Source organism: Ochotona curzoniae, unplaced genomic scaffold, assembly GCF_017591425.1.
Source record: "Ochotona curzoniae isolate NIBS_2020 unplaced genomic scaffold, NIBS_Ocur_1.0 scaffold_461, whole genome shotgun sequence".
In the NCBI taxonomy this organism is placed as follows: Eukaryota; Metazoa; Chordata; class Mammalia; order Lagomorpha; family Ochotonidae; genus Ochotona; species Ochotona curzoniae.
The window spans coordinates 12,138,573-12,151,138 of record NW_024467120.1 but is presented as its reverse complement, the minus strand read 5'-3'; the positions used below and the strand labels follow the sequence as shown (position 1 = coordinate 12,151,138).

Here is a 12,566-nt window from a genome sequence, read left to right as displayed (position 1 = left end):
TGTTGTCAACATGTTATGCCTTCTTCTCATGATGACTCTTGTAATCTCTTTTGCTTTGTTTTGCTCATTCTTCACTTTTTTTTTTTTTTACTTTTGCTGCTAACTCACACAGACCTAGTAGGACCTACCTTTTGTATATAACTATCCAAAGGCACTGCTTTGCCTCTGGATTTTTTTCTCCACAGTTCTCTACTCAAGATTCATGTCAGGCTCTTCTCACCCTTCTCAATATCTGACACAGTTTTATCTCCAATGTTGGGATCTTTAGTCTCTCATCACCCAAGTTTTATTTAAATCATTATTTCCTTATAGATTCTGTTTCTATTTTGAACTCTGGATTTAGTGCCATTCTATGCTTACTGACACTGCCTGCATTTTTTAAATGGCATTTTCTAGAGAAAAATGTTTTTAAGGAAGAAGGATTTCATTCCTTTACTGCACAAAGTAATTTAACATATAAATGATTTTCCACACTTAACACAAAATTAGACAGAGAAAGGTACCACTGGAGTTCAACATTTTCACGGGAATTTTTATAACAGTATTTGAAACGCTATATAAACATCTGATTTAAAAATACTACTTGATTACTTTGATTATATACACCAGATTTTCTTTGGAGGAATACGATCTAACGTGTAGTTAAAATTTTTCTGTGTCTTGTTAAGGCCCATTATGTTTTCTTCATTTTATGTGCCTTAATCTGGAACAGTAGTGTCATGTCCCAAGTAGAAATGGGCGACACATCTTCGAAAATCCAGTAGGTCAAGAGGGGCACCAGGATTACAGGCTCTGTGTAACTGCCATGCGTTGTTCACAGCCACATCAATCATGTAGCTCACCAAAATTGAGTACCACTTCTTGCTTCTTATTCTTACCCTATATTTGGAAATAATTTGATCCATTTGAGCTACACCTTTTCTGCATTCATCAAACAATTTCACAATGGATGGCTGACACACCTGAGAGATCTCTTTATCATCAGCAAAACAGCTTATCTCACCAACAGGCTCTATGCCGACAGCATTGGAGCACAGACTGATAACATCATCACCATGCCAACGGCACAAAATTATCTCCTCGTTTTCTTCCACTCGAAAATCAAAATGCCCCTTCTTCGTTTTTCTCATGCGTTCTGTTTTCATCAGTGGACATTTTTCAGTTCTGTTGTCATAAATTGCTCCCGTCGCCTTCACCCCTTTTTTCTTCAAAGCTGACATTAGTTTGACACTTGTGAAGAAGCTATCAAAACACAGGTGATAGGGATACTGTCCCTTCTCCAAAAGAACATCAGCAAAATTCATTACTAGGTTTCCACCTAGCCCAAGGTCACAGTCTTTATCTGCCTCCACAGTTGATTCTTCTTGATAGGGCTCAAACCAAACCAGATAGCCCTGAGTGGTTGTACCACACCAAATTCTATAGCCTATTCTAAGAGGCTTTCCATTCAGGAATTGATCACTATCAATGCATTCACACATTGATTTATCAAAGCTGTAGTATTCTTCTAGGGGAGCATACAAGAGGAAATTTTTATTCATTTGCTTTATGAGAGGCCTTAATTCTGAAAATTTATCTTTCTGATCTAGATGGCTGTTATCTGCAAAATGCAAGTATGAGAAAATCAATTCAAATCTATCCCTCTGAATGGCGTTTCTAACCAGGTTCTGATCAGCATCAGACACTTCCCAATACATTTCCCTTCTGGGCCTCCTAACAAACCCACTCCAAAGTAGCACACCAAAAACACACCTCATTTCCTGAACTGTGACTTCCAAGTTGACATTTTTTTGAGAAGCATAATTATTGGTCTCGTTGACAATCAAATTGAATGTTTCATCATCAAAAAACAATTCAAAAAGCTCTACCGGGTTCAACTTTTCACTCTTGAGATTTAACAGACCAGAATCGAATCCTGACCAGCTTGGAAAGTTGGGTTTAATATCTCTCTTAGTCCAGTTCTCTGGCATACCAGACACCTTGAACTTCTTTTCAGCAGGCTGGGTCTCGGGCTCATTGTCCTCCTCCACTTCTGAGTCATCAGAAAAGGCAAGTCCTTGCAGTAACTCACTCACTCGAGCTTTGTCCTTTTTCCTCCCTTTTCGGGTAATGTCTCCCGCAGCATACTGCAGGGACGCAATGTGCATCCGGGCCCACGAGTCACGTGGGAGGCGGGCTTTCAGTGTGTTCAAGTGAGACACTGTCCTTTCAGTGGGGGCGGCAATACTACAAGGCAGGTGAGGTGCACAATCTCTGGAAAGCAAAAAGAATACATGCTGCACGAGCCTTCAGTCTCCTCTCATCGATGACAAATCAAAAGCAGACATCTTTTAACCCAAAGCAGGGGAGGTAGAGGGCAAGGGGGTTAGTTACTTCTCACCCTTCAAAATTCTTTAGGGAGGATTTCAGGTACAATGAAATTGGCCTTTCCCACTTTTCACCCACTCCTCATTTCATAGCTAATTGTCAATCTGGTAGGAAAAAACTGGACCTCCTGGGTGCAGCTCCAGCCCCTGTCCTCGGGAGAACAGGAGGCAAACACTGCATGTTCCTTTTTGCTCTATGCAGTAAGAGATCTGCTTCACTCCTTTCTGCCAGCACAAGCCTGTTTAGCTCTATCTCTGAGGCATGTTACCCAGTCTTATTTCTGTCAATAATAAAGTTGAGGCTTCCAGAATCATCTGTTGCACCCCTGGGTCCCTGTCAATTGTGTCTGTATTTGGATAAGGAAGGAAGATGCTATTTATCAGGTCTCCTCACACTTTTCACGGAATTTGTAAACACGGAGGAATTAGCCTCTCCTACCTCTACGTTCATCTTGTAGCCATATTTCTCTGGGGAAAAACAAGAAAAGGAACTCAAATTCATTGAACTGATTTATATGAGGTGTGAAAGAAAGTAAGCTAATTTTTTTTTAAATTCTACGCATGTGCATTTCATTCACCAGTGTTTTATCAGTACATTAATCTAGTTTCAAGAGACATGGCAGGAGGGACAGTCGTAAGAAGCATTTATTTTAATATAACTTATACTACATACATTTATTCTCTAAAGCATTTAGCATTCTGGGTGTCTTCAATTTTCTACCATATTCAACTCATTTATCTTAAGAGTCCCTTGACAGTCTCAACTTTGGCAGCAGTCTTTAACTCCTGTCTGACACTGGGCCTTTCCATGGCTGAACTCTACACTCCAAGAGCTACAGTGCATTAAGACAATCTGGTGAGTGAAATGGGAAAAAGAGTGAGGTAAGGAAGTAGGGTGGGAGACTAAAAGAGATGTACAGATCTGGAGTGGGCTACATCTTTCACATCATGCCTAGGCTGCTGCACAAATCTGGAGTGTCCTGACTTCAGGCTTTCTGAAGATTATTCCTAAAGGCATTGAGACATGGTTTCAGCAACCTAATACTAAACGCACAAGACAGACATCACAGCACATTGCTATTCTTCAGTTATAACTCTATACTAGGTCCCCGAATATTATATTTTATCTTTTGGTGACAGGGCCTGGCTCAGTCCTCACCAGAATACTGAAAATTTTACCTCTTTTAACGTTTCTATTTTAGCTGAAATTCATTTCCCTACTTCCTTAATTAATGAATAAATGACCATGAGGAAAACCTCCACTTAATTATCCCACCTGTTTGCTTTCTCCTCTTACGTCTCTAAGGAGAGAGCAGCCTCGCTGGCCTGGGATTTGCTCCCCAGGTTTCTGCTTTAGGAGTATCTCATTCCCACAACTCACATTTAAGAAGAATTACTACTATCATTAATTTTTCCTTCTTTTTCTCTTTTTGAACTATTTCTTGCTCAGTTTTAACAGAGGTTGCAAGTACCCCACCTGGCTCCATAAGTCCTCTTCCAGTTCTGGTACTTCTTTTCTAACTCTCATGGCAGCCTCACCTATAGACATCCCTCACATGTAAATCATCACAGGTTTGGCTTATCTACAGCTCCAGAAAAACATAAGGATGCCCAAGGAAGAACGATCAAGTGGGACACACTGGGTCAGAACAAGGTTCTCAGAAGTAAGCACGTGCTAACAGAAGGTTTTGTTTAATTACCTATATTGGCATCTGTCTTCTATGGTCAGAGAAATGAAGGTGGAAGTTGCCCTGCATTATTCCAGAGAGACACACTTTTGACTAATTAGTTTCCCTAGTTTCATTCTAATTTATTCTTAGATATACAATTTGATCCACTCAGAACCAGAACACTCACCTATTGTGTATTGCTGAAGTCTTTCCACTTTGTTCCATTTCTTTGGAAGTGTCTTGATTCACATTAGTCAATCCATCTTTAGTTACAACTTCTTCATCTATAATAATACATCAGTTATTGATATGTTACCTGTTACCATGATTATAGGGGAAAAAAAAAAACCCTTGGGGCTGGTGTGGTGACAGAGCAAATACATCTTCCACCTGAAGTGTCAGCATCACAGATGGGAGCCAATTCAAGTCTCAGCTGCCCCACTTCTAATCCAGTTCCGTGTTTATGATCTGGAAAAGCATTGGCCGATGGCTCAAATCCTCTTGGGCCTCTTCCACCATGTGGAAGATCCAGAGGAAGCTCTTGGCTTACGGCTTCACATTGACCCAGCTCTGGCCATTGTGGCCATTTGGGGAGTGAACCAATATCTGGAAGCTCTCTCTCTCTGTAAATCTGCCTTTCAAATAAAAATAAATATATTTTTAAAAATAAAAAGAAAAACCTCTGCAGTAAACTGAAGCGAAAAATCAAGATATATCAAGGGTAGTTTCAGGAAGTCTACAAAATGTGGTAGAGTATAAGAGGATGGTAAGAAAAATCAACAGGGCGCACAAGTTTAGCTGGGGAGAGGGCCCTAGAGGGCAGAGCACATGTAAAGAAAATTCAACATAGCCAATACTGTTCTTGGGAAAGAAAACTTCTATGGTTAAAAAGAGGGACCTGGGCCCGGCACGGTGGCGCAAGTGGTTAAAGGTCCTCGCCTTGCAAGCCCGGGATCCCATATGGGCGCCGGTTCTAATCCTGGCAGCTCCACCTCACATCCAGCTGCCTGCCTGTGGCCCAGGAAAGCAGTCGAGGACGGCCCAAAGCTTTGGGACCCTGCACCCGTGTGGGAGACCTGGAAGAGGCTCCTGGATCCTGGCTTTGGATCGGCATAGCATCGGCTGTTGCACTCACTTGGGGAGTGACTCATCGGACGGACGATCTGCCTTTTTGTCTCTCCTCCTCTCTGTATGTCTGCCTTTCCAATAAATAAAGCTTTTAAAAAAAAAAAAAAGTTAAGTCTCCACCTACAGGGCTGGCATCCCATATGGGTACCAGCTGGAGTCCTAGCTGCTGTACTTCCAACCAAACTCCTTGCTAATGAACTTGAAAAGCAGTGGAAGATGCCCCAGGGATTTAGGCTCCTGTACTGGGAAACCTGGATGAAGCTCATGGCTCCTGGCTTCTGTCTGGCCCACCTCCGGTCTAGCTCCAGCCGCTGTGGCCATGTGAGGAGTGAACAAGCGAATGAAAGCCCTCTCTCTCCATCTCTCTCATTTTCTCTGTCTCTCCTCTCTATAAATCTGCCTTTCAAATAAAAATAAATCGTAAAAAAAAAGACAGGCATCTCTTGGTGCCTGGTGCCCGCATGCTCACCAGGCTCGCCCTCTGGCACTCACCACTCACTTCTTGGGGAAGATGTGGAGGCTCACACTTCAGGGGGGTCCCATCAGGCAGGAGCTGGAGATGCTGAGACTCCAGAAAGGTTCCTTGACAGTCTGCCACCACGAGGTGCATGTTCTGGCCTTGAACGTAGAAAGAGGCCTGGAGATGAAAAATTCACCTTGAAAAGGCATTCCAGGGGGAACTGGACTGGACAGATGTTAGGGATGACCACAAACTTTAAAGAAGCTGCAGGTGGGACATTTAATCAGTGGATATGGCCTCATATCCACGGAGAGCCAGACCCTCCTGTACATGTCAGGGCTGCTGCAGCAAACCAGGCAGATGAATACGCAGGATCCCCACTCAGAGAGGCACAAAAACAGATGGATTGGATCCACTGTGATGGCACAGCTAGTTAAAACTTGTCCTTGCAAATGTCAGGATCCCATTTCGGTGTGGTTTGTGTCCCAGCTGCTCTACTTCCCATCCAGCTCCCTGCTTGTGGCCTTAGAAAGCAGTCAGGGATGGCCCAAAGCCTTGGGACCCTGCACCCACATGGGAGACCCGGAAGAGGATCCTGGCTCCCCAGCTTCAGCTCAGCTAAGCTCCGGCCATTGCTGCCATTTTGGGAGTAAAAGAGCGGATGGGAGATCTTTCTCTCTCTCTCTTCTCTCTGTAAATTTGCCTTTCCAATAAAAATAAATAAATAAAATGGCATCTGGATGATAAACTAGGATGTGTATGAATAGATACACAGTCTCCAAATGTCTCTCAAAAATTGCTTAGTATGGGTCCAGCGCAGTAGATGAGCGGCTAAAGTCCTCATTTTTCACACTCCGGGACCCCATATGGGCTCCAGTTCTAATCCCGGCAGCCCTGCTTCCCATCCAGCTCCCTGCTTGTGGCCTGGGAAAGAAGTCGAGGATGGTCCAAAGCCTTGGGACCCTGCACCCGTGAAAGAGACCAGGAGGAGGATCCAGGTTCCTGGCTTCAGATCGGCGCAGCACTGGCCACTGCGGCCACATGGAGAGTTAATCAATGGATAGAAGGTTTTCCTCTCTGTGTCTCCTCCTCTTTGTGTATCTGAATTTGCAATGAAAACAAATCTTAAAAAAAAATTACTTAGTATGGGCCTGGTGGCTTGGCCTAGTGGCTAAAGTCCTCGCCTTGAATGCGCTGGGATCCCATATGGGCGCCAGTTCTAATCCTGGTGGCCCCCACTTCCCATCCAGCTCCCTGCTTGTGACCTGGGAAAGCAGTCAAGGACGGCCCAAAGCCTTGGGACCCTGCACCCTTGTGGGAGACCTGGAGGAAGTTCCTGGCTCCTGGCTTCGGATTGGCACAGCACCATCTGTTGTCACTTGGAGAGAGAATCATTGGATGGAAGATTTTGCTGTCTATCTCTCCTCCTCTCTGTATATCTGACTTTGTAATAAAAATAAAACAAATCTTTAAAAAAAATATTCAGTATGAGAAGGAAAATGGTAATTTGCTAGCGGAGAGATTTGACTAATACCACTGCAAACACACCACTAGTGGCGTAAGCTATTGTTGTATGCCTCTAGAGTGATGGGCTAAGGAAGACACATCAGCTCTATGACGTGCCAGACAAAATGCACAAGCTGGGTCTTATCATGATGAAATATATAAGACAAGCTGAAATTGAAGGGCAAAGTCTCCAGTGAAGTGGGAATACATCTTTCAGAAGCATCAGTGGCATGACAAAGGAAGGCATCAGGTTCATACAACTAAATGCGATGTGTAGTGCTGGCTTATATCTGGATCAGCAGAATTAACGCCATAAAGAACACTATTGGGACAATGCACTCAATTCAAAAATAGTATGCACAGGGCAAGGTAATGATACATAGCATGAAAAAAAAAATGTTAACAACTGGTGAATGTGGGTGAAAACAATTCTTTGCATTTTGCTCCCAACACTTCTATACATTGCAAACTATCTCTAAATAAAAAGCTAATCTCCACACACTCTCATACATTCTCATCCCACCTGCTGTCCCATGTCTCCACATCCTGTCGCAAGATTCTCCAGCATGGTCACGGCCTCCTCCCCGCTCTGCAGAGGACACATCTGCATCCAGGCCTGCAGCTCCTCAGGCAGGATGCTCAGGAACTGCTCCAGCACCAGCAGCTCCAGGATCTGCTCTTTTGTGTGTATCTCTGGTCTCAGCCATTGATGGCAAAGTTCTCGGAGTTGTGCCATAGCCTCCCGGGGACTAGGTGCTTCCTGGTAGCAGAACTGCCGGAAGCGTAGGCGGCAAAGCTCCTGGGAATGACAGCTGCTCTCCTGTGTTCTGTATACCTGCTCCCAGGCAGGATCTTCCACCTTCACTTTCATGAGGCCATCTTCATTTTCAGGAGCAGACCCCGGTAAAGCTTCATACATGTTGAGTTTAGAGGCTAGAAAAAGGTTCACTTATTTAAGGTCTATGCTTCCAGAAATATTTTCCCAAATACAGATCCGAGGCATAATAAATCAGTAATATGTAAACTACAGAAGCTTCAAAACCCTGGGCTGAGACTGCTTGCCTCTTCTACTGGAAAACCGAATGAAAGTATTTCTTGAATACTAAGAGGGTTGAGTCTACGGCCATACCACCCTGAATGCACCTGATCTCGTCAGCTAAGCAGGGTTGGGCCTGGTTAGTACTTGGATGGGAAACTAAGAGGGTTGAACCCAGATACAAAAAGAGATAGAGTGAGGAAACAAGGGTTAATACTAAGAATGCTTGAATCCCTTCAGCAGAGGAAAAGGGGTAACTTCACTCAGGAAGAACCACCTGAGAGTTGGAAGCTTCTAAGTAGCTTCAGGGTGGGGGGCTGGTCACCAGAAAGACTGCAGCAGGATTAGAGTGCTAGGACTTCCAGCACCAGCCTCAGCGGAGGGAAGGCAGGCTGAAGGTTAAGTTGAGGACCAACGGCCAGTGATTTAATCTCCATGCTGGAGGCTCCTTCCAAACCCAAAAGGGCAGGGCTTAGGGTTCTTGCAGGTAGTTCCGCAGGTGGACAGCACGGAGCCCACACAGGGCATGGTTGCTCCCTGCCCCTTCCCCACACCTTGCCCTAGAAAACTCTTTCACCTCTATGCTTGCTAAAACCCTCTGTAATAAACCCTGTGTGTTTATAAACCCTGTATGTTTTCTTGAGTTCCAGGAGCCACCATAAGGAAATAAACCAAACCCAAATAAGGGGTAATGGAAGACATAATTTACCAGAAGCAAAGTGGAACAGCCATGGGCTTGTGACTGGTGTAAGAAAATGGGGAGCAGCCTTCTGGGGCCGAGTCCTCAGCCTGTGGGATCTCACTCTATCTACAAGCAGAATACACAGGATCTGAACTGAACTGGAGGACACAGAGCAGATGTCTGCTGCAATGGCTTGATCACAAACATCTAACTAACACGAACACAAACAAGAACAAAGTCTTTTGTGTTGATCGTTGCAGGGTAAGTGCAAAGAAAAAGGTGTGCTTTTGCTACACACCTCCAAAAAATACTTCAATACTATTCTCGGATGAAATGCAATCCCCCTGGTTCGATTTTTGTCACTCACCTTTTTGAGTGTCTTGGGCTGTCTCAGCCATACAGCTAACCACTGATCTAAACTCACAGCTTGCTCTTCAACAAATCACTGGTCTTCTCAGATAAAGTCATTGCCATGCTAACTAACCAAAAGTGTTTCCAGCTTCTTCCTACTGTACGGTATGGCTGTGCTTCCATAATCCCCAGAGCCAATGCCATCTCCTATGCACGTCTATATTCTTCCCTGATCACTCCGCCCACCACCCTCGACCCAGTCCTAACGTATGGACAGGGAGAACTTGTGTCCTCTAAGCCACGCAGGTGCACGTGCGGTGTGCCAAGGGACACTGAATCCTCCCCCTCCATCTTTTACTACCGATGCCTTCACCCCCACCCACTTAAGGACTGGAACTGACAGGCTCCGTCAACACAGCACGTACCCGGTATTCATGAACTATTGGTGAACTTCTTGATGAAAGCACGTAGATGTACCTGAGAAGTCAGATGTCGGGGCACTGGGGGTGGGGGGAGGGAAGGGGAGGGAAGGATCGTATCTAACAATGCATCCCCGCACCTAGCATAGCACCTGGCACACGGTAGACACTGCGAAGGTGTGTGCTCAACTGCAAACAGAACACGGATCAGGGAACGTGCACAATAAAGATGCAGCCGACCTGCCGGAACGCGGAGGCCTGGGACCCCAGTGTCGGGAGGGGCCCGGCCAGTCTCCCCCAGGGCCCGGGCCGCGGTGCCTTGCTGGTGGCGGGGTTCTCTCCGGCGCTTCCTCCCGCGGGGAGACGGGCTGAGAAGCGCTTCCCACGCCTGGAGCTGGAAGTCCACCGCTCCTCCGCTCCCGGCGCCGGCTAAAAACCCGCAGCTTCCGGCGGGCCCCTCTAGCAGCGCGGCGGCTCATCTCTCTGGTGCGCGGGGAGGACCACCGCAGCCAAGCCCCGCCCGCTCCACGCCTCTCGCCTTCGCCCTGAGCTAGACCCACCCCGACAGAATAGTCTAAACAAAGATAAATCTGTGTCTTGAGGGTCCTCACAGACTGATAGACAAGCTAGATCAATAAAGAACTCAATTCAGCTAGTTGTACAAATTATTCAAGTGTATAGGTTATTACGTAAAGAGTGAATAAGGACTGTAAAGTGGAAAGTGCCTCCTTCTCTAACCATTGTGTTTTTGTATGTATCTCCCCAGGACTCCCCGCTATATAACATTCAATGAACCTCTAGTTTGGCTAAAAAAAGAAGAAGAAGAAGAAGAACTCACTATATATATATTTTAAAACACTTGCGGAATCACAATTTAATTTTCACTTTAGCTCCGTTCACTAAGGCAGCTTGGAGATTTTCTTCGTAACTTATTCTTTAATAACAATCAGACAACCAAACAGTACTCCAATGCATGGATATGCTTTGATGTACTGAATATTCCTGTTGATACACAAAAGGTGTTCTACAGGCAATCTGGTCCATGTCTAGGATAAACAGCTGCACGTTATGGCTGTTCCAAGTGCATATACAACCTTGCTATACAAGGCCAGGCGTTTAGCACAGTAGTTAAAGATGCCGCTACTCCGTGTTGGAAAGCCTGGGTGGGAGTTCTGACTCCTGATTTCAACTTCCTGCCGACGTGCACTGTGTCTCTGTAAGGAGGGCACCTGCTTGCCCACAGGAGGGAGCTGGAGAGAGTGCTGAACTTCTGCTCGATCGGCCCCCTCTGGCTGTTGCAGGCACAGGCGGAGAGCCAGCCTACAGCTTTCTCCGTAGTTCAGACAAACTTTGTCTTCCTGGCTTTCAAATAAATACAATTCCCGGGTCCGGCGGCGTGGCTTAGCGGCTAAAGTCCTCGCCCTGAACGCCCGGGATCCCAGATGGGCGCTGGTTCTAATCCTGGCAGCTCCACCTCCCATCCAGCTCCCTGCTTGTGGCCTGGGAAAGCAGTTGAGGACAGCCCAAAGCCTTGGGACCCTGCACCGTGTGTGGGAGACCCTGCACCCACGTGGGAGACCTGGAAGAAGTTCCTGGATCCTGGCTTCGGACCGGCATAGCATCGGCCCTTGTTGTCACTTGGGGAGTGAATCATCGGACGGAAGATCTTCCTCTCTGTCTCTCCTCCTCTCTGTATATCTGACTTTCCAATAAATAAATAAATCTTTTAAAAAATACAATTCCCTATTAACATTTCAAGAGCATTGGCCTTTGAATGTAAAAGGGGGCTCTAATTGAAAAATTAGTAAAGGAAATGACCATGCCTTGTCATTAAATCAAAATTATACGCTACTAATTAACATATAAAAAGATGTTAAGACTATCCGTGGTTGTGTCAGAAGCTGCCAAAGTGTCTTCCACAGTGGCTGTCTCCTTTTGCATTCCCACCAGTAGTGAGTGAGAGTTCCAGTTGTTCATCACTCATACTAACATTTGGTGTTAGTATTCTAGATTCTGGCTTTTCTACTAGACATTTAATGGTGTCTCTCTTTTGTTGCTGTTGCCAAATATTTATTTGTTCCTTTGAAAAGTAGAGTGACAGAGAGAGTGGAAGAGACAGAATGAAAATTATTTTTATCTTAAGGATTTATTTTATTTATTGGAAAGGCAGACATACAGAGAGGAGGAGAGACAAAAAGGCAGATCGTCCGTCCGATGATTCACTCCCCAAGTGAGTGCAACGGCTGATGCTATGCCGATCTGAAGCCAGGATCCAGGAGCCTCTTCCGGGTCTCCCACACATGGGTGCAGGGTCCCAAAGCTTTGGGCCGTCCTCGACTGCTTTCCCAGGCCACAAGCAGGGAGCTGGATGGGAGGTGGAGCTGCTGGGATTAGAACCGGCGCCCACATGGGATCCCGGGCGTTCAGGGCGAGGACTTTAGCCGCTAGGCCACAGCACTGGGCCCTATTTCTATCTTTTGGTTCCACAAATTCCCACAACATTTAGGGATAAGCCAGGCGCAAGCAGGGAGACAGCAACTCCATCTGGGTTTCCCACATGGATGGCAGACCCCAAGTCATCAGACTGTCATCAGCTGCCTTCCCAGAACAGGCGCAGAAAACTGGGCTAGAAGCACCATTTGGCCAAAACTGGAACCAACCACTCCAGTTTGGGATGTGGGTGTTCCAAACTGCAGCTTGTGAAGAACTAGATGTTTTCTGCTTTTGTAATTCCTGCCTTAATTGCTTGGCTGGGGGCTGTGTGAACTCCAGGACTGATAGTCTACGTGACACCGGGCAGGACACCTGGCAGGTCATGTAGGCAGGCCACTCCTCAGGAAGGAGGTACCTGGTGTTTGATAAGATTCACCGCCCTATAGCTCATCGATTTGTACTTTTTGAAAGTTGCTTGCTTCAAACGCACCAATAGAAGCCTACTAAATCATGAC

At 45.8% G+C, this 12,566-nt stretch overlaps 1 protein-coding gene across 1 annotated transcript; it reads right to left on the bottom strand.

Annotated features, from left to right (window-relative positions):
- Positions 1-491: 491 nt before the first annotated feature.
- LOC121147759 (piggyBac transposable element-derived protein 1-like) lies at positions 492-8,054 on the bottom strand. The gene is made up of 4 exons (XM_040967662.1): positions 7,654-8,054; positions 5,603-5,801; positions 4,224-4,323; positions 492-2,253 (listed from the first exon to the last, which is right to left on the bottom strand). The coding sequence occupies exons 1-4, from the start codon at positions 8,047-8,049 to the stop codon at positions 699-701; spliced, it is 2,250 nt and encodes a 749-aa protein (XP_040823596.1). The 5' UTR covers positions 8,050-8,054; the 3' UTR covers positions 492-698.
- Between the last annotated feature and the right edge of the window lie 4,512 nt (positions 8,055-12,566).

Excerpts from the sequence above, each read along its gene's own strand:
- LOC121147759 (XM_040967662.1), bottom strand. The coding sequence starts at position 8,049 with ATGTATGAAGCTTTACCGGGGTCTGCTCCTGAAAATGAAGATGGCCTC. Across the intron at positions 5,802-7,653 it reads GTGGAGACATGGGACAGCAG|GCCTCTTTCTACGTTCAAGG; the intron begins GTGGGATGAGAA and ends TTTCATCTCCAG. Across the intron at positions 4,324-5,602 it reads GGCACCAGGCACCAAGAGAT|TAGATGAAGAAGTTGTAACT; the intron begins GCCTGTCTTTTT and ends GATGTATTATTA.